Source organism: Pongo abelii, chromosome 12 (assembly GCF_028885655.2).
Source record: "Pongo abelii isolate AG06213 chromosome 12, NHGRI_mPonAbe1-v2.0_pri, whole genome shotgun sequence".
Lineage (NCBI taxonomy): Eukaryota > Metazoa > Chordata > Mammalia > Primates > Hominidae > Pongo > Pongo abelii.
In genome coordinates this window covers 95,952,926-95,976,232 of record NC_071997.2, presented here as the reverse complement: position 1 = coordinate 95,976,232, position 23,307 = coordinate 95,952,926, and the positions used below count along the sequence as shown (strand labels likewise).

Here is a 23,307-nt window from a genome sequence, read left to right as displayed (position 1 = left end):
AAGGGGTTCTTTAGAGCTCATTTGGGGCATGCCTGCAAACTAGTATTTTTTCCCACTGGCAATATAAGATCTAAACTACCACTTCAGAAATGTAATTACTGTTTGCAGTCTCTCTAGAAGTCACCATTGGTCAAAGCCTTTGTGGATGTGGTAAGCATTACCATATGTCAGGTTCCTAACGCAGAACAAAATAACGGTCTGAAACACACGACCAAAAAAGGCTTTCCCTTTTTGGTTTTCTGACATGTAGAAACGTGCCACATGGATCAATGAACCTAATGGCACAGGCATACATCAGCTGTGTACACGGATGTGGTCTTAAACCCCACCCAACTGCCCGTGAGGAAACATCTTTGCTGCAGGATTTTCTCTGACTATTGGTGGTGAAAGGTGATCCTGGAGAAGGGGATATGCATTCTAGTTATCACAAAAGTACATAGAATATTTATGGGAAGTTCCTAGATTGGAATGTCAGTAAGCATAACGTTCTCATAAATACATCGAGAAATCAACATTCTCATAAATCAGTTTCTCAGCCCTGGCGCTATTGGCCTGTGGGGCTGAGCACTTCTTTGTTGTGGAGGCTGTCCTGGGCATTGCAGGATGGTCAGCAGTATCTCTACTCTGGCCTCCAGCCACTAGGTGCCAGCAGCATCCCCCTCTCTCGTCAAACTTGTGACAACCCAAAAAGTCTCCAAACACTATTGTATATCTCCTGCGGGACCAACTCACCTCTGGTTGTGAACTACTGTCATAAATATACGAGGAAACTCTACAGCAATATTCTGACAGCATGGTTTCAAGGTCACCCACTTCCACCTTTTATTTCCTGAGCATCCCGGACCTTCTCAGTGGTTGCGACAGCTCACAGGATTTCTTGCCACACTTCTTCCCAGAGCTTGGCTTCAGGGTTGGGGTAGCCTCTCTAGGGACCTTCTGCTTTGATGCTACCAAAAGACAAGCACATGTGTCCTTTTCATTTTGAGTGTTTTCATTTTACTACTAATCATTTCAGGGGAACAGGACATAACTAGAACAATAAATATGAAAAGGGTTTTAATCAAAGCTGCAGGAAACAGAAACCAACTTAAACTGGCTCAAGTCAAAGGCCCAAAATCATCAATATCATGCACAGGAGACAGAGCCCAGCTGGACCTTTTTCAGACTGGAAATGGGACCTGGAAAGCGGCAAGAAATGAAGGGATCTTCTCCCCCTGCTCCTCCCAGGGCCACATACTTATTCTCTCCATCTCTCTCTGCCGTCCTCTTATACATCTTATTCAGGGCCCCATACGACTTGCAACTTGGCACTCACAGCTTCTGAAGCTTTCAGAATCCCGATTCCAAAATCCCAAGGGAGACTTCAGTTGGCTTCAGTTATCTTTTTTTGCTAGATCACAAGCTTTTGACCAGCTGAGTCATTTACATTTCAGTGACTGTCATCTCTGCATCTGACAGTAATAATTGAGCTGCTTCAGTTGTAGATGTAACCTGGCTTTGAAAAGTGAAAAGTACTATGCAAATAAAGAGTGGCATTTTTATTTTATTACAGTATTATAGAACAAATCATAGAATCATTTCAAACTTACAGTGACAACCGTGTGAGGAGTTGGCAGGGTAGAAAGAGCGCAATATTAAGTTGGAGATCTGGGCTGTGTGATTTTGGCCAAGTCACTTCCCTGCTCTGAATTATAGGAATTATAATGTCCATTTCACCTCCTCAAGGGGCTCTTTGGTGGTTCAAATGAGAAAACAGTTTAGTGAGAAAACTCTCTGCAGACTCTGGTATAAACCCCTATTATTATAGCCTTTTCTAGTTAAAACCACTGTATGGACGGCCACTGCTTAGGTAGCAATTACGAATAATTTTTCAGCTGCCAGCCAAGTGAAAGGGAAATGTATTATCTCACATAACAGACAGTCCAGGGGCAGGCCCAGCCCCCAGGCACAAGACAAAACATAGCTCTGACTCATTTCTCTGTGATTTGCCTGGCTGCCCTCCTCCCCTTGAGTTAGCATTTTCCTCGGCTGGACTTTTCTCGTGGTCACAAGATGGCAGCCAGCAGACTCCCAACAACCTGCCCCCATGTTCATTTCCAACAAGAGAGGCACCCTCTCCCCAAAAAACACAGGCTTCAAGTCCTTCCATTCTGCCTGTTACAACCCAGGACACAGCCCACCTGGACTAGTAACTAGTATGATCACCTGGCAAGGGCCTGGTGCTGATGGGCCCAATCCTGGAGCAATTGCCAGCAAGCGGGATGTCTAACCATCCTTGCCTTAGGCCTCGAATTGGGATCCACCCGGGAGCTGTGGATGGACCTGCTTCCTCTCAGTGGCCGGGCTGCCCTGATTTCCTTTACCAAACTGGGATTCTATTAGGAAGGAGGAAGGGGAAAACGATGCTCTGCGTAGGCCACCAAGAGTGTCCATTCAGTCCACGTAGCCTGAATGGATTGAATGGCACATCTTCAATCAGAGCACATCTTCGATAGCCTTGTGCATTCTTAGGAACCAACATATTGAGAAAAGACAAAATTTCCCCTGCCTTCCTTACCTACTTGGCTCACATTTTCTGCCGGAATTTCTTTAGGAAAAAAGAAAAGGGAAGTAAAGAAGAATTGGGAAGAGAAGAAAAATCAAGAAAGAAAGAAAAACTACTGTCTCCTCTGGCACTCTCTCTCTCTCTTTTTCACAGAATCCTGGGGGATTGTAATGATGACCCTAAGGTGGCTGCTGGTGTTGTGGCAACAGAAAATGCAGTGTTTCAGACCTCGGCCAGAGGAATACATCTGTATGAAGGTTTATGTACAGATAGAGGCCACCACCACATTGTAAAGGACCTCCCCACCCCCCACATAGTGCCAGCTTCCTTTTCCCGTCCTCACCAGATCAACCCACATCCACTGACAAGCGGAGGAGGCTTTATGGTCAGGCAGAGATGAAGAAAGCAAGGCTGCAGATGTGGCCTCTCCCCATTCAGAGATGTCTGTCCTCAAGGGATTTTTGGCATTTTGGAAACACAGCACAAGCCTCTTATAACTAGTAAATGTTTCCAGATGGAAACTGGCTCTTTCTACCTCATGGAGAAAGAGTATGGTTGGGTGCTCCCCCATGTAGCATTGTATATCAGACAAACACCAACATCACATAAATGCTACATGTCTACTAGGGCAGATTTTTTTCCAAGCGAGTGGCTCAAGTAAGCCTCTAGGGGGCTTATTAAAAATGATTAATTCAAAAGTAATTTTTAAGCCCTCCATGTCTCCCTGTTGCCTAAAGGATCAGTTCCACATTCTTTAGGCATGACATTCAAGGCTGACATGGCCCTTCATCCCTCTCTGACAGTCTGATTCTTCTCCCAGCCTGGCTGAGCAACTCCCAGTTCTGAAGCTCCTCTGTTGCTGGGCCCTGTCCTTTCCTGTTCACTCATTCATTGTTTTCCAACCTGCCAATTAAATAAATTCAAGCCCCTCCCAGTCCCCACGTTTCAGGCGTATGTGCCCATCCACGCTTTTGCCGTCACTGCACCCCCAGTAGCAGAAGTTCCCAATGCTGTCTGCACAGTAGAGTCACTTGGAAAGCTTTAAAACAATATTAGGCCAGGCGCAATGACTCACACCTGTAATCCCAGCACTTTGGGAGGCCGAGGCGGGCAGATCACCTGAAGTCAGAAGTTCGAGACCAGCGTGACCAACATGGTGAAACCTCATCTCTACTAAAAATACAAAAATTAGACAGGCGTGGTGGTGGATGCCTGTAATCCCAGCTACTTGGGAGGTTGAGGCAGGAGAATCGCTTGAACCCGGGAGGTGGAGGCTGCAGTGAGCCCAGATCACACCACTGTACTCCAGCCTGAGTGACAGAGCGAAACTCCATCTCAAAAATAAATAAATAAAACAATATCGATGTCAACTCAGGTCAAGTAAATTAGAATGAAGATGGAGTAAGTGTACGTACTATGAAACAGCTGTGGCAAGGGGAGAAATGCAGAGCTTCTGGACTTAGAACATCTGGTTTGAATCCAGCTCCTCTTCTTCCTAGACTTGGAAAGTCCATAACCTCTGCATGCTTCCAATTCCTTACCTCTAAAATGAAGGCAAGAAATAGTCTCTACCTCATCAGGTTGTTGTGAAGATTAAATGAGTTAATATATTACTGACACTTAGCATATGCTTAGCAAATGTTAGTTATGATGCATGCATGCCAGTCTCCCGCAGGAAGACTCAAAGCAACTTGATGCCAGGACCTGCATCTTGTTTCTCTCTGCCTGGCACATAGTACGTATACTTTTATTTTTGAATGATTAATGGGTGCATGAAAGAAGATGAATTTTGGTTTTAGGAAATCAGGGCAATTTATATAGAAGAGGTGGCCCAGGAGCTGAAGCTTGAAAGATGGATGGGTTTGTGGTGAGGGCTGGTAAAGTAGTCCAGATAGAACAATAATGTGAATGTGAGCCAAGGTACTGACATGCAGAGTGTGGAGAAAAGACCAAAAGCCCAGGTGTCCTGGGGTCAAAAGAGAGGATTACTCAGGAGAATTGCAGTGAGATGGTGTTGAAAGGGAAGGCAGGCCATTTCGTGAAGAGTTTGTAACGCCTCACTGAGGAATGTGAGCTTTATTCTGTAGAGAATGAGTGGACTATGAAGAAAAATTCTGAACAGGTGAATGCACAATCAGACCTGTGCTTTAGGAAGCTGATCCTTTCCAACTGAAAGAAAGAGTGACCTGGAGCAAGGAGCAAGAGTGAGTTAGGAGATAGCTGCAGCTTCCCATTTGAGATCAACATTGTCTGTATATGTTAAGTCTTCCTAACAGACCACATATAATGAAGCTCTGCGGACTCTATCTGGTTTATGTTAATTGAATCACTGCTAAATTTGGTGGTGGAAGTGATAATGATAACAACAATACTTCTTAAGTGTCCCTTTCAATTTCAAGAGTTTTTTCATTATTTCATTTTTATATTTTACTAATATTGGATTTATTAACATATATGCACAGGGTAAAGATTTAAATAGGACAAAATGGTAAGACTCCTTCCTGTCTCTGATCACCACTTACCCAGTTCTCTTTCCCTGACACAACCACTGTTATTGGGTTCTAGTGAATACGCCTCCCACTCTCTAGGCATGAAGAATATATATATTTAAAGTATAGTGTCTGATAAGTTTTGGCATATGAACACTGTGAAACCATCAGCACATCAAGATAATGAACATATCCATCCCCAAATTTTTCATGTGTTCCTTTGCCATCTTTTACTTCTGCCCTTATGTCTCCAGGACTCTCCACTCCCACTCCCCAGGCTCCTGGATACCACTGATATGCTCTTTGTTACTATAGAGTACAGTTTCTAGATGCAATGTAACGATATGAATGTAAAAGTGAACAGAATGTACTCTTTTCTGTCTGACTGCTTTCATTTAACATAATTATTTTGAGATTCATTCATTTTGTTTTATGTATCAATGGTTCATTCCTTTTTATTGCTGAGTAATATTCCATTGTATGGATAAACCACAATGTGTTTATCCATTTATCTGTTGATAGATTTTGCATCGTTCCCAGTTTGGAGCTATGAGAAACAAAGCTGTTAAAAATATACATGCACAAGTCATTGTATGGACATATACTTTCATTCCTCTTGGGAAAATGCCTGGGAGTGAAATGGCTGCAACATACGGTGGGAATATATTTAGCTTTTTAACTTTTTGAGATACTACCAAACTGTTTTCCAAAGTAGTTGTACCGTTTTACATTCTTGTTAGGAATTATTCCAGTCCTCCACATCCTCACCAACACTTGGTACTATGAGTCTTTTTAATTTTAGTCATTCTTTCTCCAAGTTGCTTTTGCATGCATTGCCACATTCAATTCCCTATGGACTTGCTTTAATTTTTACACTTCCTGGTCACCAGCGCCGAACATTATCAAGTGTCTTCTTCTCACTGTGGTCTTTATTTTCCCTGCTTAAATTACTTTTCTCTTTCTTTGCCTTTTTACACTTCCTCCACATGTGACAAAGTGTATTCTTCTCATACATCTTTAACTGATGAGTAATTTGCCCCTTATCTGTAAATCTCAAGCATTTTGATACAAAGATTTAAGAAAAGTCCATTTTGCTTTTTCAATCTTAACAAGATGCAACCTGCAGATTGTCTTAGACACAAGGGGTAGAAAGAAGGGTACAGGATCAGGAGCCATGAAACCCAGGCTTGACTTTGGGTATGTGACCTTGAATAAGTCACTTACCCACTGCAGACCTCAGTTTCCTTATCTTTAAAATAGGAATTGTGCATACTCCACATCCTGCACAAGTTTACTGTGAAGAACAAGTTTGTATTTACTCATTTTCCCAACGAACGTGTATTGTTGTGCCCACTACCAAACACTATTCCAGGCTCTAGAAACTGAACAGTGAACAAAATAGACAACTCTAGAAATGCACACGAAGTTGCTTTATTTAAAACTCTGTGAAAAACTATATAAATATAAAGCAATATTATTATTTATTACCAACTTGGTCTCTTCTAACTGTGGGCAGAAAGAGAGATCTAATGAAATTTGTTGTGCTAAACCACTTACACTAATGTATACTCTTTTTTCACAACCAGGCTTCATTTGCCTCACCAGAATTACATACTTGGAATTCTTTATGTTATATCTCATGGCACAATCCATAAATTTGTGAATCAGTAACACATTCTTTTGGAAGCCCCTATTGTTCAGTTTTTGTTAGAACCCGGGTGAGCACATGAGGAATTAGGGCTCCAGCGTTACCATGTGCCCCACAGCTCTGTGACATTGGACTGCCTGCAGAAACTGCTTAATGGTGCTGGTGGCAGTCCTCATGCTCGGTCTCGGAAATGGCTGAGAGAGGGTTTGATTTTTTTTTCACACATTTCAAAAGGCACATTTACATTTTAAGTGCTTGAGTAAACAGACCAAGCAAGTGTAGAAATTGCAGTGGTGAGAAAGAAGCTTCAAGTATTCTAAGACACTAGAGTGATTCTGGTCAGGTTCCATTATTGATAAGCCAACACTTGGGTGAGATCTCCTCAGGGATTAGAGCATCTCCCAGAATCCCGTTGGTTTTTATCCATTCATTCCAGCTTCTAAAGGTCATGTCCATCATGACTCTAAAGTTGTAGGACAGATCTGAGAGCACTTCTCTCTGCTCTCCGCCTTCCCTTTGGGTTTGCTTGTTGATTAACAATAGTATCAATACTTCTTTATTAGTTTTTATTGAGATATAATTCACATACCATAAAATATGCCATTTAAAGTGTACAATTTGGCCGGGGGCGGTGGCTCACACCTGTAATCCCAGACTTTGGGAAGCTGAGGCAGGTGGATCATGAGATCAGGAGTTCCAGACTGGCCTGGCCAACATGGTGAAACTCCGTCTATACTAAAAATACAAAAATTAGCCAGGTATGGTGGCAGGCGCCTGTAATCCCAGCTACTCGGGAGGCTGAGGCAGAGAATTGCTTGAACCCGGGAGGTGGAGTTTGCAGCGAGCTGAGATTGCGCCATTGCACTCCAGCCTAGGCGACAGAGTGAGACTCCGTCTCAATCAATCAATCAATCAATCAATCAATCAATAAAATAAAGTGTATAATTCAGTAGTTTCTAACATATTCATAAGATTGTCTTCCCTTTGTTTTGTTTCCTCTTTAAATTTCCTAGGGAAAAGGGAGAGCCCTCATTACTCACACATTGATTCAACACATATTTACTGAGAACCCAAAAAGTCAAATAAAAATCCCTGCCCTTTTGGATCTTGCATTATAGTGGGGAGCACCATAAAAAAATAAAATAAGTAAAGTATAAAGTATGTCAGAAGTGATACGTCAATGGAGAAGAAGACAGTAGGAAAGGGAAAGGGTATACTCGTTGGTGGTGGGTGAGGTGGGAGGGGGATTGTGATTTTAAATTGGATAACTAGGGAATGTCTCATGACAGGTAACATTTAAGCAAAGATTTGAAAGAAATGAGGGAGCAAGTCAAGTGCTTATCCGGGGGAATGGCATCCAGCCAGAGGAAAAGGTAGTACAACAAGTGCAGAGACCCTGAGGTAAGAGGTGTTCCAGAAACAGCCAAGAGGCTAGTGTGGCTGAAGATTACTAATTGAGCAGAATAGTGAGAAATGAGAACCGAAGGGTCGATGGAGGCCAAATTAAGCAGGGTCTTGAGCCACTTGTAAAGACTTCGGCTTTTCTTCTGATTAAGACAGGGAGCCACTGTGGAGTGTCAGCCGAGAAATGCCATGAACCAATTTACTTTGAATAGGATCATGGTGGCTGCTCTGTGGACTGCAGAGGACAAAGGAAGAAGAGAACCACCTAGTTATGAGGCTAACTGCAATAATCTAGGTGGGACAGGGCAGAACCTGCCACAGATGGCATTGATAATGCTGAGATGCTGAGAAATGGTCAGTTTCTGCATAGACTTTGAATGTAGCGCCAACAGGATTGGCTGGTGGAGAGCATGTGGGGTGTAAGAGAAAGAAAAGTCAAGGATAACTCAGATGAAATCTGCAATGTTGAATGGTAACAGCCAATTAATGGGGCTGCATAGGTGGTCCAATAGGACAACTTGGCATACTGCATTTATCCAATAGGAAACTTAAACACTTAGGCTTGAAGATACATAAATTGTTCTGGAGTTTCTCAAGTTAATAAAAAACAAAAAAAGTACCTGTTATCACACTATTTCCAAAATATAATCTGGCTGCTTAAACACCAAGTTGCCAAACAGATTCTAATGTGATTTTGTTTTTATTTTGAAGCTAAAGACGTAACCAGTGGCCAACTACCTTAATTGGGAAATTTAACACATTGCAATTGTTGTTGGAAAATAACAAAGTGATCAGTTCTGTTTGGGGTTGCTCTTGCTGCTTAATTTAATTGCTTGTAAGAAAGCTTTCATATACTAAACAACTTTAAGTTAATTGCATTGAGTACTTGTGTACTATCTCAACCCGTAATCTAATAATTGCTTTTATTAATAAATATGCATAGCAGTGTATCAAATATTGAATAGAAGCTTATACTGGGCCTAGCTAGTACTAGATTGTGATTATCTCTTTCTAGATCTCCATTCAGTGATGTCACTTTGGTGGCTTCAAAATCAGCCATGGTAGGAGGGGATTTGCTACCACAGAAATTGACAAGCTCTGCAAATCAGGGCTTTTATCTCTTGTTTTTTTTAACTGGTACACCACTGAACACAGCAGAGGGTAGAGCTATGAATGCCAGCTTTGGGCCGCACAACCATGGCACTGGAGGGAGGGGGGATATAGTGGAAGCCATCTGCCCAGAGGGGAGGAGTGTTTTACTACCACTGACATTGTTTAAAATTGCTAGCTGTAAGGATAATAAAAAGCAGACCAACTTTAAGTCTTTTCATTCTCTACAAACTTCTCCCTTATTGCCTGTGCCCAGGGCAGATTCCTCCACCCACTTTTACCTCCATTCTAATCCTATTCACCACCTGGGACCACGGTTATGACATTTAACTTCTCTAAGTCTTGGTTTCCTCATCTGTTCAATGAGGATCATAAAACCTACCATGGTGACATATTGTGTGGATTCAAAACAATACAGAATGCACAGAATATACTCAATTAATAGCAGTATCAGTAAACCTTTGACAGTGTCCTCATAGCCTTAAGAGAAAGATGAGAAACTCCCTTATAGATCATCAGCATTTTCATATCTATTGCACTCACCAACCTCTGGGTCTCTATTGGTACTGTTCCCCCACTTGGAGCCACTTCTCTCCTATTTCTGCATGTTCAAAGTCTGATCATTCTTCAAAGTTGACCCAGTTGCGACCACCTCTATGAGGCTTTCTCTTATTCCCATGGCTGCCATAGTCTCTCTCCTTCTAAAATTTCTGGCCCTTGGGGAATCTCTAGCACTACTCCACACCTACTGGATTAGAACCTGCACTTTAACAAAAGCCCCAGGTGATGAGTATACACATTAAGATTTAAGAAGCCAGCTGGGCTCGGGGGCTCACGCCTGTAATTCCAGCACTTTAGGAGGCCGAGGCAGGTGAATCACAAGGTCAGGAGTTCAAGACCACATGGCCAAGATGGTGAAACCCAGTCGCTACTAAAAATACAAAAATCAGCCAGGCATGGTGGCACATGCCTGTAATCCCAGCTACTTGGGAGGCTGAGGCACAGAATTGCTTAAACTCAGGAGGCAGAGGTTGCAGTGAGCCGAGATCGCGCCACTGCACTCCATCCTGGGTGACAGAGAGAGACTACATCTAAAAAAAAAAAAAAAAGATTTAAGAAGCCCAACTCAAAACCACTGGTTCTCAAACTTGGATGTATGTTGGAATTACTCGAGAAGTTGTTAAAAACTTAATTAACCAGACCCCAACCCAAGAGAGACTTATTCAATTGGTCTGGGGTACAGCCTGTGCATCAGGATTTTTTTTAACTCCCAGGTGATACTATTAAATAATATGCAGCAAAGTCTGAGAACCACTGCTCTATAAATTTCCCCTTACACTCTCTTATGAGGCCTTAACATTCTCTTATGCAATTTAACATGGTTATTTGTGTCCACTTATGTTTTTCCACCTATATTAAACTGTAAGTCTTTCAAGGGTGAGAATTGTTTTTTAATTCAATTTTTAGCACTTTCTAAAAAAATGTAGCCATATAATAGGAGTTTAATAAATATTTATCAAATGAATAGTGAAGTATTAATAATTATAATCTAAATATGTTTTCTGAATGCCATAAATGTGGCTTTCATCCTAATTAGAAGACTACTTGGACATATTCTCAAAATTGTAGAGTTATTTCCTCTTCAGTTCTAAGCAAACATCAAATATTTGAAGAATTCGAGGCTGGTGGCCAGAATGGGCTTTCTAACTGAGAATAGCATCTCTGGGTACCAGCAAGGCCAGCCACTGACATCTCTATGAGCTGCTTATGGAAATCTATAGCCTGGAATCGTAAGACTCCAGAGGGCAATGCAAAATGATGCAGCCCATCCCCACACACTCTGTGCAACCAAATCAGAACACCCGGCTGAAATATGATGATGTTACTGTTTCTTTCTCTCCAGGGTGTCATTCTGATATTTATGAGGACTGTTGTTCTCACTATGAAGGCATCTGTTATTGAAATGTTCCTTGGTAAGTACTTTTATATGTGTATCTGGATATCCTTTTAAAATTTTCCTAAGATCCAAAGAATCCAGCCAAGAAAAGTTTTAAACCAAGACAGAGCATATAAACAATACAGTGTATCGTTTTATAAGAAACATTTTGAAGAGATGTTTTAAGTAAGAATGTTAAGCAAAGATCAAATTCAGGATGCATGTGTATATGTTTTTATGTAAAGCAAATACTGTATATATATTACACATACGTCTTGGTATATTACCTATTGCACACACACATACACACACCTATCTTGTGTATTCCTCAGCAATTAGCAAGTATTTCAGATACAGCATATTTGCAGATTCTAAATTTAAGGATCTTCTTATTTCTTAATTTCACAAACAAACAAACAAACAAACAAAAATTCTTACCTATAGCATTAGCAACTCACGCTTTCAGAGATGATTTTTTGTTTTTGTTTTTTTTTTTTAGATAGAGTCTCACTCTCTTGCCCAGGCTGGAGTGCAGTGGAGTGATCTCGGCTCACTGCAACCTCTGCCTCCCAGGGTCAAGCGATTCTCCCACCTCAACCTCCCAAGTAGCTGGGATTACAGGTGCACACCACCATGCCTGGTTAATTTTTGCATTTTTAGTAGAGACGGGGTTTCACCATGCTGGCCAGGCTGGTCTTGAACTCCTGACCTTGTGATCCACCCGCCTCAGCCTCCCAAAGTGCTGGGATTACAAGCGTGAGCCACCATGCCCAGCCAGAGATGATTTTTTTTTTTTTTTTTGAGACGGAGTCTCGCTCTGTCGCCCAGGCTGGAGTGCAGTGGCACGATCTCGGCTCACTGCAAGCTCTGCCTCCTGGGTTCACGCCATTCTCCTGCCTCAGCCTGGGACTACAGGCTCCCACCACCATGCCCGGCTAATATGTGTGTGTGTGTGTGTGTGTTTTTGTAGAGACGGGGTTTCACCGTGTGAGACGGGGTTTCACCGTGTTAGCCAGGATGGTCTCGCTCTCCTGACCTTGTGATCCTCCCGCCTTGGCCTCCCAAAGTGCTGGGATTACAGGCATGAGCCACCGCACCCGGCCCAGAGATGATTTTTTAAAAAAGAATCCATTATCACCAGAGTACACAATCTTGGATAGGCCCTTGAAGAGCAATAGGTCAACTAGAAGCGCTCAACTGAAGTGCTGAGGGGTTCAGGGCCAAGCCCAAGGGTAATCTTCCATTAAGCTTGGCCCCGTATCATGGCCTTGTCAGGTAGAGTAACCCTGTGGAGCATTGTGAAAATACTGCCAGGAAGGAGCACAGAAGCCTTTCAGACAGCCTGTTAGTTTGCCAGGGCTGCTGTAACAAAACACCACAATCTTGGTAAATTAGGACAACAAAAACCCATGCTCTCCACCATCTGGAGACTAGAAGTCCAAAATCAGTGTCAAGAGGGTTGGTTCTTTCAGAGGGCTGCAAGGGAGGACTCTGTTCCATGTCTCTCTCCTAGCTGCTGGCTGTTTGCTGGCAATCTTTGGGTTTCTTTGGCCTGTACATGTATCACCCTGATCGCTGCCTTCATCTTCACATGGTATTCTCCCTGTAGTTGTGTCTGTCTGCACATTTTCCCTTTTTATAATGATATCAGTCATATTGGATTAGAGGCACACCCTACTCCAGTATGACCTCATCCTAACTTAACATTATATCTGCAATGAGCCCATTTCCAAATAAGGTCACATTCTAAGATACGGGGGCTTAGGACTTCAACATATAAATTTGAGGGTACGTAATTCAACTCATAATATAATGAGAGTGCTTAAGGTCTGTTCAGAGGGTGTGTACCTGGCAGAACTGGGGACTGGAAGAGAAGAAGGTAATACAGCTGGGAAGGCAAGGGGGCTCCAGGCATGGTGGAAGGAGTATTGGACCAGGAGTCAAAAGGAGGATATGGGTTCTAGTCCTGACTCCACCATCAACTTGCCAATTTTGTCAAGTCACTCATCTTCTCAGAGCTTCCTGCAAATTATATGTTTGAGCTATTAATCACCCAACCCTATGTAACATGGCTGCCAGAGACCTAGGGGCAGCTCTGTCCAAGCTACTTGTCTCTCAGGTAAGCTACTTTCTCCTGGAGCCAAAGAAAAGGCCACAAACAATGCCCTCTCTTCACTTTGGATAGGTCCTCAAGGATAGCAGGCACTCTCAGGAGCCAGTGGCACTATTCCCTGGCTCCTGTCAGATGGCCATGAGAAGCCCTGAGGAACTTCTAGGTACCTGGACCAGGAGCCCTCCCCCAACCATTGCTATTATCCTCAGAGACTGGGCAAGTTCCAGGGGTCAACCAACCCAACACTGCCTCTACAATTGCTCTATATGCCTGGCTTGCTTTAGCAAACAAAAAAATGGGCTAGCACACTGGGGAACTACAACTTGAATGCACAAGGTCCTTCATTTCCACCTTGCCCCTTTGGGAGGCTACTTCTCTTTTTATTCTAACATACAAGTTAGTAGGTTTCTAACATAAGAATGGGTTGAGGGTGGGACAAGAGGTTAGGAATAGGGTTTAGTCGAACAAATAAAACAAACAAACAAACTGAGGCCATTTCACCTTCTGCATGTTCCCAGCATCACAGAACCAAGAAAGGAAGATCTGGCTGTCTTTTGTCCCCTGCCTTTCTCAGCCTGCCCTTGCCCTTCTGGCTTGCTTATTCAGATAGCAAGAAATCAAAGTAGAAAAAGGAGACTCCTGTACCTCAACACAATAAAGGCCAGGTATGACAGGGCCACAGTTAATATTATAATCAACGGTGAAAAGCTAAAAGCTTTTCCTCTAAGATCAGAAATGAGACAAGGATGCCCACTCTTGCTACTTCCGTTCAACATAGCAGTGGAAGTCCTACCCAAAGCAATTAGGCAAGGAAAGGAAATAAAGATATTCAAACTGAAAAAGAAATAAAATTTCCTCTGCAGTTAACATGATATTATACACAGAAAGCCCTAAAGACTCCACTAAAAACCTGTTAGAACTAATAAATGAATTCAGTAAAGTTATAGAATACAAAATCAACATACAAAAATCTGTAGCACCTCTATACACTAACAATGAACTATCTGAAAAAGAAATCAAAGAAACAATCTCATTTACAATAGTATCAAAAAAAACTACTTAGGAATAAATTTAACCATAGAAGTGAAAGATCTGTGCATTGAAAATTATAAAACATTGATGAGGCCAGGCACGGTGGCTCACACCTGTAATCCCAGCACCTTGCGTGGCTGAAGTGGGCAGATCACTCGAGCCCAGGAGTTTGAGACCAGCTTGCGAAGCATGGAGAAACCCATTATCTACAAAAAAATTAAAAAATTATCCAGGTGTGGTGGCATGTGACTGTAGTCCTAGCTACTGGGGAGTCTGAGGTGGGAAGATCACCTGAGCTCAGGGAGATTGAGGCTACAGTGAGCCACGATCATGCCACTGCACTCCAGCGTGGGTAACAGAGTGAGGCCCTGACTCACACACACACACAAAAAGATGCAGAAAATTAAAGAAGATGTACATAAATGGAAAGATATTCCATGTTCATGGATTGGAAGAATTAATATTGTTGAAATGCCTGTACTATCCAAAGTAAGCTACAGATTCTTCGATGCAATCCTCAGTGCAATCCCTATTGAAATTCCAATGGCATTTTTCACAGAAATTTGGAAAAAAAATTCTAAATTCATATGGAAACAGAAAAGATTCCAAAAGGCCAAAGCAATCCTGAGCAAAAAGAACAAAGGTGGAGGCATCAAAATACCCAACATCCAAATACACTACAAAGCTATAGTAATCAAAACAGCATGGTACTGGCATAAAACCAGACATATAAACCCATGGAACAAAATAAAGAGCCCAGAAATAAACCCACACATTTATGGTTAACTGATTTTTAACAAAGGTGACAAGAACACAGAATGGGGAAAGAACAATCTCTTCAATAAGTGTTATTGGGAAAATAATATATCCATATGCAGAAGAATGTAATTGGGCCCTTAGCTCACACTGTACATATACAATGGAATATTATTCTGCCTTAAAAAAAAGAAATCCTGTCATTTACAATGTAAGTGTACCAAAGGATGTTATACTAAGTGAAATAAACCAGGCACAGAAAGACAAATACTGTATGATTTCATTTACATACTGTATCGAATCTACAAAAGCCAAACAGATGGAAGCAGAAAGTAGAACAATGGTTTCCAGGGCCTGGGGAGCCAGGGAAATAGGGAGATGCTGGTCAAAGAGTACAAACTTTCAGGCCAGAAGTGGTGGCTTATGCCTGTAATCCCAGCACTTTGGGAGGCCGAGGTGGGTGGATCACCTGAGGTCAGGAGTTCAAGACCAGCCTGGCCAACATGGCAAAATCCCCGTCTCTACTAAAAATACAAAAATTAGCCAAGTATGTTAGCAGGCGCTTGTAATCTAAGCTACTTGGGAGGCTGAGGCAGGAGAATTGCTGGAACCCAGGAGGCAGAGCTTGCAGCAAGCTGAGATTGCACCATTACACTCCAGCCTGGGCAACAACAGCAAGACTCCATCTCAAAAAAAAAAAAAAGGTACAGATTTCATTTATAAGATGAATATGTTCTGGTGATCTAATGTACAGCACAGTGACTACAGCTTATAAAACTGCATTGTTTACTTGAAATTTGCTAAGAGAGTAGAGTTAAAATGTACTCACCACACACATAAAAATTGTTAAGTATGTGAGGTCATAGCTATGTTAATTAGCTTGATTTAATCATTTCACAATGTACACATATATCAAAACATCATAAATATAGATGATTTTTATTTGTCAATTATACCTTAATGAAGCTGGGTGGAATAATAAATCACTCTATTAATGAAAAACAAGGAGGCTTGCGTTCACATAGTCCCGTCCCCAGGTCCTCACGTGTCTGCCTCCCTGCCATCTCTCTCCTCTGCTCACGTGTCTCCACCTCAGGGCCATTTGCTTAAGTCCCCCTACCCCTCCTCTGGGTGCTGTGATGGCCTCCCTGCCCCAAATCCTTATGCCTTTACCTCATTTTCTACCTTACCCCTATTAATCTCTTAAAGCCCACATCTGACCTCCACTCTGTTGCTCTCCATGCAAACTCAGTGTTTTCCCTTTGCCTTTAGGATGCAGCACAAGTTTCTTCAAGTGCCTTGCTTGTGGGGCCTTCCTGATATGGCTCTTGCTCTCCTCCCCTTCTCTTGTCACTCACTGTAGCCCCCACTCTGGCACTGAACTTCTGATTTCCCTGGGGAATGCATCATTTCTCACCTAGAAGCCTTTGAATATGCCGTTCCCTTTCCCGGAATGCTCTTCCTCTCACTGACATCCCCACAACCCCTCCCACAAACCATGCTATCCTCCAGGAAGCTTCCCTCTACCCACTTTAGGTTGGGCCATCTTCCTATGCACTTCCTTGGTGTCCTGTGTTTATTCTCACCATAGCAGCAAGATATCAGCCTTGTCATTTTTCTGGCTCTCCAAAATCTGTTAACTCACCGAGGGCGGGAGCTGTGTCGTGCTCAGTGTTGTATCTCTAGTGCTCACCCCATATCATAGGCACTCAATAAATATTTCTAAACAAATAATTGTCCTTAAGCATACTGGATTTTTAAGGTATTGGAGCCATCCAAGGATCCCTCAAAAGCTCTCTAAATTAATGTCAATTAAGTGTTTAATGTGTTTAATTAATATATTTAAGAGGTAGCATGCTTGCTTTAGATATGTTTCAATGCATGATAGAGCAGAATTTTACACTGCTCATTGACATTGGAGTATTGTTTATAATCCACGTGTGCACTGACAGGGAGCAAGTAGAGTAAAGAGGCCAACACTGTAGCCAGCAAACTCGCATTCCGGTTCCCCCAAACGACTGCAGCACTAGCCAAGGGGTTAAAACTGGCTCTGGTGTCCTTTCTATAAAATAAAGGATGACCTCCAAAGCTCCTCCTAGCTTTAAATATCCTATGATTTGAAGCATAATTTTATGATTTAAGTGATTGTAGAGAATAAGCTGTCATGGCTTTGCTGTGAAGTTCTGATTTATTTGATGCTAAATGTTTCATTGAGTATATAATCCTAAATTAAAGCATCAGGGAAACCTGAACTATGTTTAAACGATCTGCTTTATAAATCGGTTTTCAAGAAGGCATTGTGGATACTATCTATGTTAGCAAATAGAGGGTCTCCAAAAAGATCTAACAGGAAGTTTATGGGCTAGAATGAGGCATGCCTATAAAAGTTCTGGGTACACAAGTATTCAGTAAGTACCTACTGATTTGATCATTGATTAGATGTTCTGGTATTTCATGTCTTTTCTTGAACATAATGTGGATTCTGATTATAATTCATTACTGACAGGAAAACTGGAAAACATGCGCACAGATTAATCATGCCAATAATTTTAGAAAGCAATTTTCATTATTATAAATCCATATGATTTCAATATGACCAAACTAAAAAGTAATTGTTTTTTGTAATTATATCAGTTATTTCTCATTTCTATAAGATTCTAATTATATAAATTACGTCTATATAAAATATATATTTTATATTAAATACAAATGTAAAAGGGGAAAATACAGAAAACAAAAAATGGAAATAATAATTCCTCCATTGTTAACATTTTAGTATATTTGTTCCAGTTATTTATCTGCATATATTTTAACCTTGTCAGAGTCATTCTTAAGGTTAGAGCTGAACACTTCACAGGTAATTTAATATTCTACTACTTTGTAATAAATGCCTAGGATTTCCTATTGTTGGCACATTTTCAACATTTTATTATTTCCAGATCCATTAGAAATAATGCTCTAATGAGGATTTTTTTACATAAATCTTTGTCTATACCTCTGATTATAACTTGGGATATATTCCTAGGAGTTTGTTTTCTAGGTCAAAGAATATAAAAGTTTTTAAGGCTCTTGAAATTACTTTCCAGAATGGCCCTGCCTGCTTATACTTCACCAACAGTGTTCAGGGAAGCCCTAATCTCAAATCCCTGCCAGGATTAAATATAATTTTATGTTCCATATTTACTAGCATGATATGGGAAAACACCCCCTCATTTTGCTTTAGCTTGCATTTTTAACATTAAAAAGATTAAACATAGTTTCAAGCTTATTCATTTATATTTTCTCTATGCATTATACAATAAATTTTAAAAATCAGTATTTTAACTGTCCTGATTGTCACATCAGAGAGGGAGAGAGTGAAGTGGGAGAAATTTTTTTTCTGAAAGAGTAATTTTAGTATTTAATATGCTTTAACATTTCAAGCACTACTAAAGAAAGAAAAGACAGCCTGGGCAACATAGCGAGGCTCTGTCTCTATAAAAAATTAAAAAGTAGCCGGGCACAGTGGCACACATGTCTGTAAGCCCAACTATTTGGGAGGTCGAGACAGGAGGATCCCTTGAGCCCAGGAGCTCAAGGTAGCAGTAGGCTGTGATCATACCACTGCATTCTAGCCTGGGCAAGATAAAAGGAAAAGAAAAGAAAGGGGAAGGGAGGGGAGGAGAGGGATTATTTAGGTTATTCAAAACTGAAACACTGGAATTTTTTTTTTTTTTTTTCCACGGAGTTTCACTCTTGTTGCCCAGGCTGGAGTGCAGTGGCACGATCTCGGCTCATTGCAACCTCCACCTTCTGGTTTCAAGTGATTCTCCTACCTCAGCCTCCCGAGTAGCTGGGATTACAGGCGCCAGCCACCATGCCTGGCTAATTTTTGTATTTTTGGTAGAGACAGGGTTTCACCATGTTGGTCAGAGAACACTGGATTTTTAAGGACTGAGAAGCTTTGCTGAGAAGCATTGCTGCATGATTGCCTTGGAATTTGGGGTTCCAGACTTAACTCTCTTCAAGTTTTCTTGACATGCATGGCCTCCATTGCCAACTGCTCTCACACAGGGACTGGCTCTCAGACCTGTCTGCGGCTTTGCACTTTGAAGTGGGCATCAGCCATCCATTCTGGTGCTCTGCTAGGCGTCCTAGGAAAACGAACACAAGACTGATTTTTCTCTTCCCCAACTTCAACATGCAATTTACCATTTCCAATGTAGCATGAGGGGGATTGCTGGGGAGGAGTGAAGACTTGCTCCAGGGCACAAGCACATTTGCAGACCAGCCGTCCCCTGGAGGAATGGTTTCTGAGGAGCTTTAATTATAAGCACAGAAGCTGAGGGGAGGGCCTGTTTGTGCCATCGAAGATAATGACTTTATTAATTACTGCTGTTCAACTGAACCCAGCTATGCATGTTTTCAGCTTAAAAGGTCTTGGGCAACCAAAAGCAAATGATGGGGTGTTCTTACTAAAATATTTATAGTCCTAATGATACCAGGACTTATAAGCCACTTTCCTCAGGCACAGAGGCCAAGAACAGTTTTTGGTTTTCCACAAAAAATGATACCCAAATTTATTATTTCACTTACTCCCTCTCCTTGCTCAATTTTTTTTCTATATATGTATTTAGTGCTTGTTTTAAAAATATTATAGGATTATAGATATTTATTTTTGAGCATTAAGTGAAAATATGGTCTTTGCACAGTCAATTGACAAGAGGCTACCATAAAAATTAGACCTCCGGGACACTCACACCCACTCAAACCCCAGAAGTAAATACACCTAAAAAATGTCTGCCTTCATTCTGCCTGGCTAGACTTCTGGTTCTCACTCAGTTCTCTTTCATGTTTCTGTTCTTCTAGGACATGGTATGTCAATTACTCAGGCCTCAACTGGTGCTAATAGTCAAAATTGGAGATAATTCAATGGCCACATCATTGGCACAGGTTAACCAGTGTCTTAGTTCATGCAGTCTGCTATAAAAAACTGCTATAGATTGAGTGGCTTAGAAAAACAGAAGTTTATTTCTAACCATTGTGGAGGCTGGGGAGTCCAAGATCAGGGTGCTGATGGATTCGGAGTCTGGTCAGGGTCGGCTTCGTGGTTCCTAGAGGGGCATCCTTTTGCTGTGTCCTCACATGACAGAAGAGGTAAACTAGCTCTCTGGGGTCCCTTTTATAAGGGCACTTATCCCATCATGAGGGCTCACTGTCTAAGACCTGTGACCTCCCAAAGGCTCCACTTTCTAATATCATCACACTGGGGGTTAGGATGTCAATGTAGGAATTCTAGTTGGGGGGTTGGGTGGGGTGGGTAAACAAATATTGAGACCATAGTAGCTGGATAATCATAAGATAAATAAAAAGTTTTTTTAAACACTTGGTGGCATTGCCGCTTTTTTCTTCAAAAATAATTGCCAATCCAAGAACTCCTAAGTCCATTTATACCTAAATTGAAGATGTGTGTTCAGTTAAAAACAAACACACCCGCCAGGCACAGTGGCTCACGCCTGTAATCCCAGCACTTTGAGAGGCCAAGGCAGGAGGATCACCTGAGATCAGGAGTTCAAGACCAGCCTGGCCAACATAGTGAAACCCCGTCTCTGCTAAATATACAAAAATTAGCCAGGCATGGTGGTGTCCACCTATAATCCCAGCTATTCAGGAAGATGGGTCAGGAGAATCGCTTGAACAGGAAGCAGAGGTTGCAGTGAGTCGAGATTGCACCACTACAATCCAGCCTGGGTGACAGAGTGAGACTCTGTCTCAAAAAAAAAAAAAAAAAGCTACCAGAAATTTTCACAATATGTATCAAAATTTTAAGTCAGCATGCATGTCAGACAAGAAATTCTATTTGGAAATTTATTTTAAGGAAATAATGGATCGATGCAAAGATTACACTATATTAAATCAAAGTTTGGTTAAGTTATGATACATCCATATAGTGCAATACTTTGAAGGCAATTAAAATTACTGTAGAAAGAACATTTAATGACATGAAAAAATGTTGATATAGATCATTAAGTAGAAATAAGTTATTAAACATTGCAAACAACATGAGTATGATCAAATGTTTGTTTAAAGGTATTCATATGAATACCTGTATACCTATAGAAAAAGACTAGAAGATATTATACTTTTGTATTCATCCACATTTGTGTTGTTTACGTTTTTCTACAAAGAACATGTATTTTTTTCAATAATAAAAACAGCCAACATTCACTTTTTAATGAATGGAGAGAATATATAAAAAGCCTCAGGCCGGGTGTGGTGGCTCATGCCGAGGCGGGTGGATCACCTGAGGTCAGGAGTTCAAGACTAGCCTGGCCAACACGGCGAAACCCCGTCTCTACTAAAAATACAAAAATTAGCCGGACGTGGTGATGGGCGCCTGTAATCCCAGCTACTCAGGAGGCTGAGGTAGGAGAATCGCTTGAACCCGGGAGGCGGAGGTTGCAGTGGGCCGAAATCGCACTACTGCACTCCAGCATGGGCAACAGAGTGGGACTCTGTCTCAAAAAAAAAAAAAAAAAAAAGCCTCAGAAGAGAGGCTGTCTGGGAAAGAAAGGCAAGGAGAAAGCAGGTGGGGAGAAGGAGAGACCCATCACAAGGTCTGAGAAAGCTCTATTTCATCTTATGTGCTTGAAAAGGAACCAGACTTTAAATTAGAAAGGATACAGAATTCTCCCTTCTCCACCTATTGATATACTTGAAGGAGAGTGGTGTCCAAATGCTATCGGAGGTTCTGCTCCTGTTTCTAAGGAGGAAGCTCAACTATCTGCAGTTGCCTCGATGGGACACAGAACCAGGGCTGCCAGGGGACTAGGAGGGAATACTCAGGTCACTTCTCAGGCATTCTGATCAGTCTCCTTCTTCTCCCTAGCCCCTTTCTCCGTGCCTTTCTTTCCCAGACAGCCTCTCTTCTGAGGCTCTTTTTATGTTCCCTGAATTCAGTCTTCCCTCAGGCACACTCATATGCACACATACATGGGTGCACACAATAGGTGCACACACACATAGTGTGCACACACATAGATGCACACACATGCACGTGCAGTTCTCTCGCTATTTGGAAATTGGCCATCTGGAAACCTGCTGTGGAAGGGAGGACAGAGTACAGGAAGGGCCAGGGTGCTCATCCCACCTCCCTCATTAATTCATGGGACGAGACAAATTAGTGGACTTCTCCAGACCCACATTCCTTCCTCCGGAAAATGGAGATTCGTCAGCTTGGTGTGGTCAAATTTAAACACAGCAAAACAAAGGACAATTATCCAAGAGGTGTCTTTAAAGGGATCTTTCAGCAGGGGCTGAGAAAAGTATACAAACTAGACATCTCATTCCTCCAATCTTAATACAGTCATGCACTTCATAACAATGTCTCAGTCAACAGCCGCCTATAAGATTATAACGGAGATGAAAAATTCCTATTGCCTAGTGACATTGTAGCCATTGATGTAGTATAACACATTACTCACATGTGCGTGGTGATGCTTGTGTAAACAAATCTACTGAGCCGCCAGCTGCCAAATAAATGCATAGCACATACGGTTATGTACAGTACATAATACTTGATAATGATTACTTGATAACAAATAACAACTATGTTGCTGGCGTATGTGTTTTCTTTTTTTTGTGATGAAGTCTCACTCTGTCGTCCAGGCTGGGGTGCAGTGGCGTGATCTCGGCTCACTGCAATCTCTGCCTCCTGGGTTCAAGCGATTCTCCTGCCTCAGCCTCCCAAGTAGCTGGAATTACAGGCATGTGCCACCATTCCCAGCTAATATTTTTGTATTTTTAGTAGAGATAGGGTTTCACCATGTTAGCCAGGATGGTCTCAACCTCCTGACCTCAGGTGATCCACCCACCCCTGCCTCCCAAAGTACTGGGATTACAGGTGTGAGCCACCACATCCAGCCTGTATTTTCTATCCTATATTTTTATCATTATTTTAGAGTATACTCCTTTTACTTACTTAAAAAAAAGTTATCATAACATTTAACCAAAAGATTTTAAAAGTAAAAAATTTAAAAATCTCAAAAATAGAAAAAAGCTTATGGAATAAGGATATAACGAAAGACAATATTTTTGTACAGCTGTAAAATGTGTGTGTTTTAAGCTAAGCATTATTACAAAAGAGTCAAAAAGTTAAAAAATTAAAAAGTTTATAAGGTGAAAAAGATACAGTAATCTAAGATTAATATTATATTAAAGAAAAAATATTTTTTATAAATTTCGTGTAGATGACGGCTTTATACAGTAATATCCTAGGCCTTCACACTCACTCAC

At 41.5% G+C, this 23,307-nt stretch overlaps 1 protein-coding gene across 3 annotated transcripts in view; it reads left to right on the top strand.

The window, feature by feature from the left end:
- VIT (vitrin) overlaps positions 1–23,307 on the top strand; it is a 118,342-nt gene that overhangs the window by 8,568 nt on the left and 86,467 nt on the right. For all 3 annotated transcript variants that reach the window (XM_054548229.2, XM_063713724.1, XM_002812134.5), the window contains exon 2: positions 11,100–11,169. In XM_054548229.2, coding sequence (XP_054404204.1) covers positions 11,118–11,169 — 52 coding nt within the window. In that variant the 5' untranslated portion in view covers positions 11,100–11,117. The remainder of the gene's footprint in view (positions 1–11,099; positions 11,170–23,307) is intronic.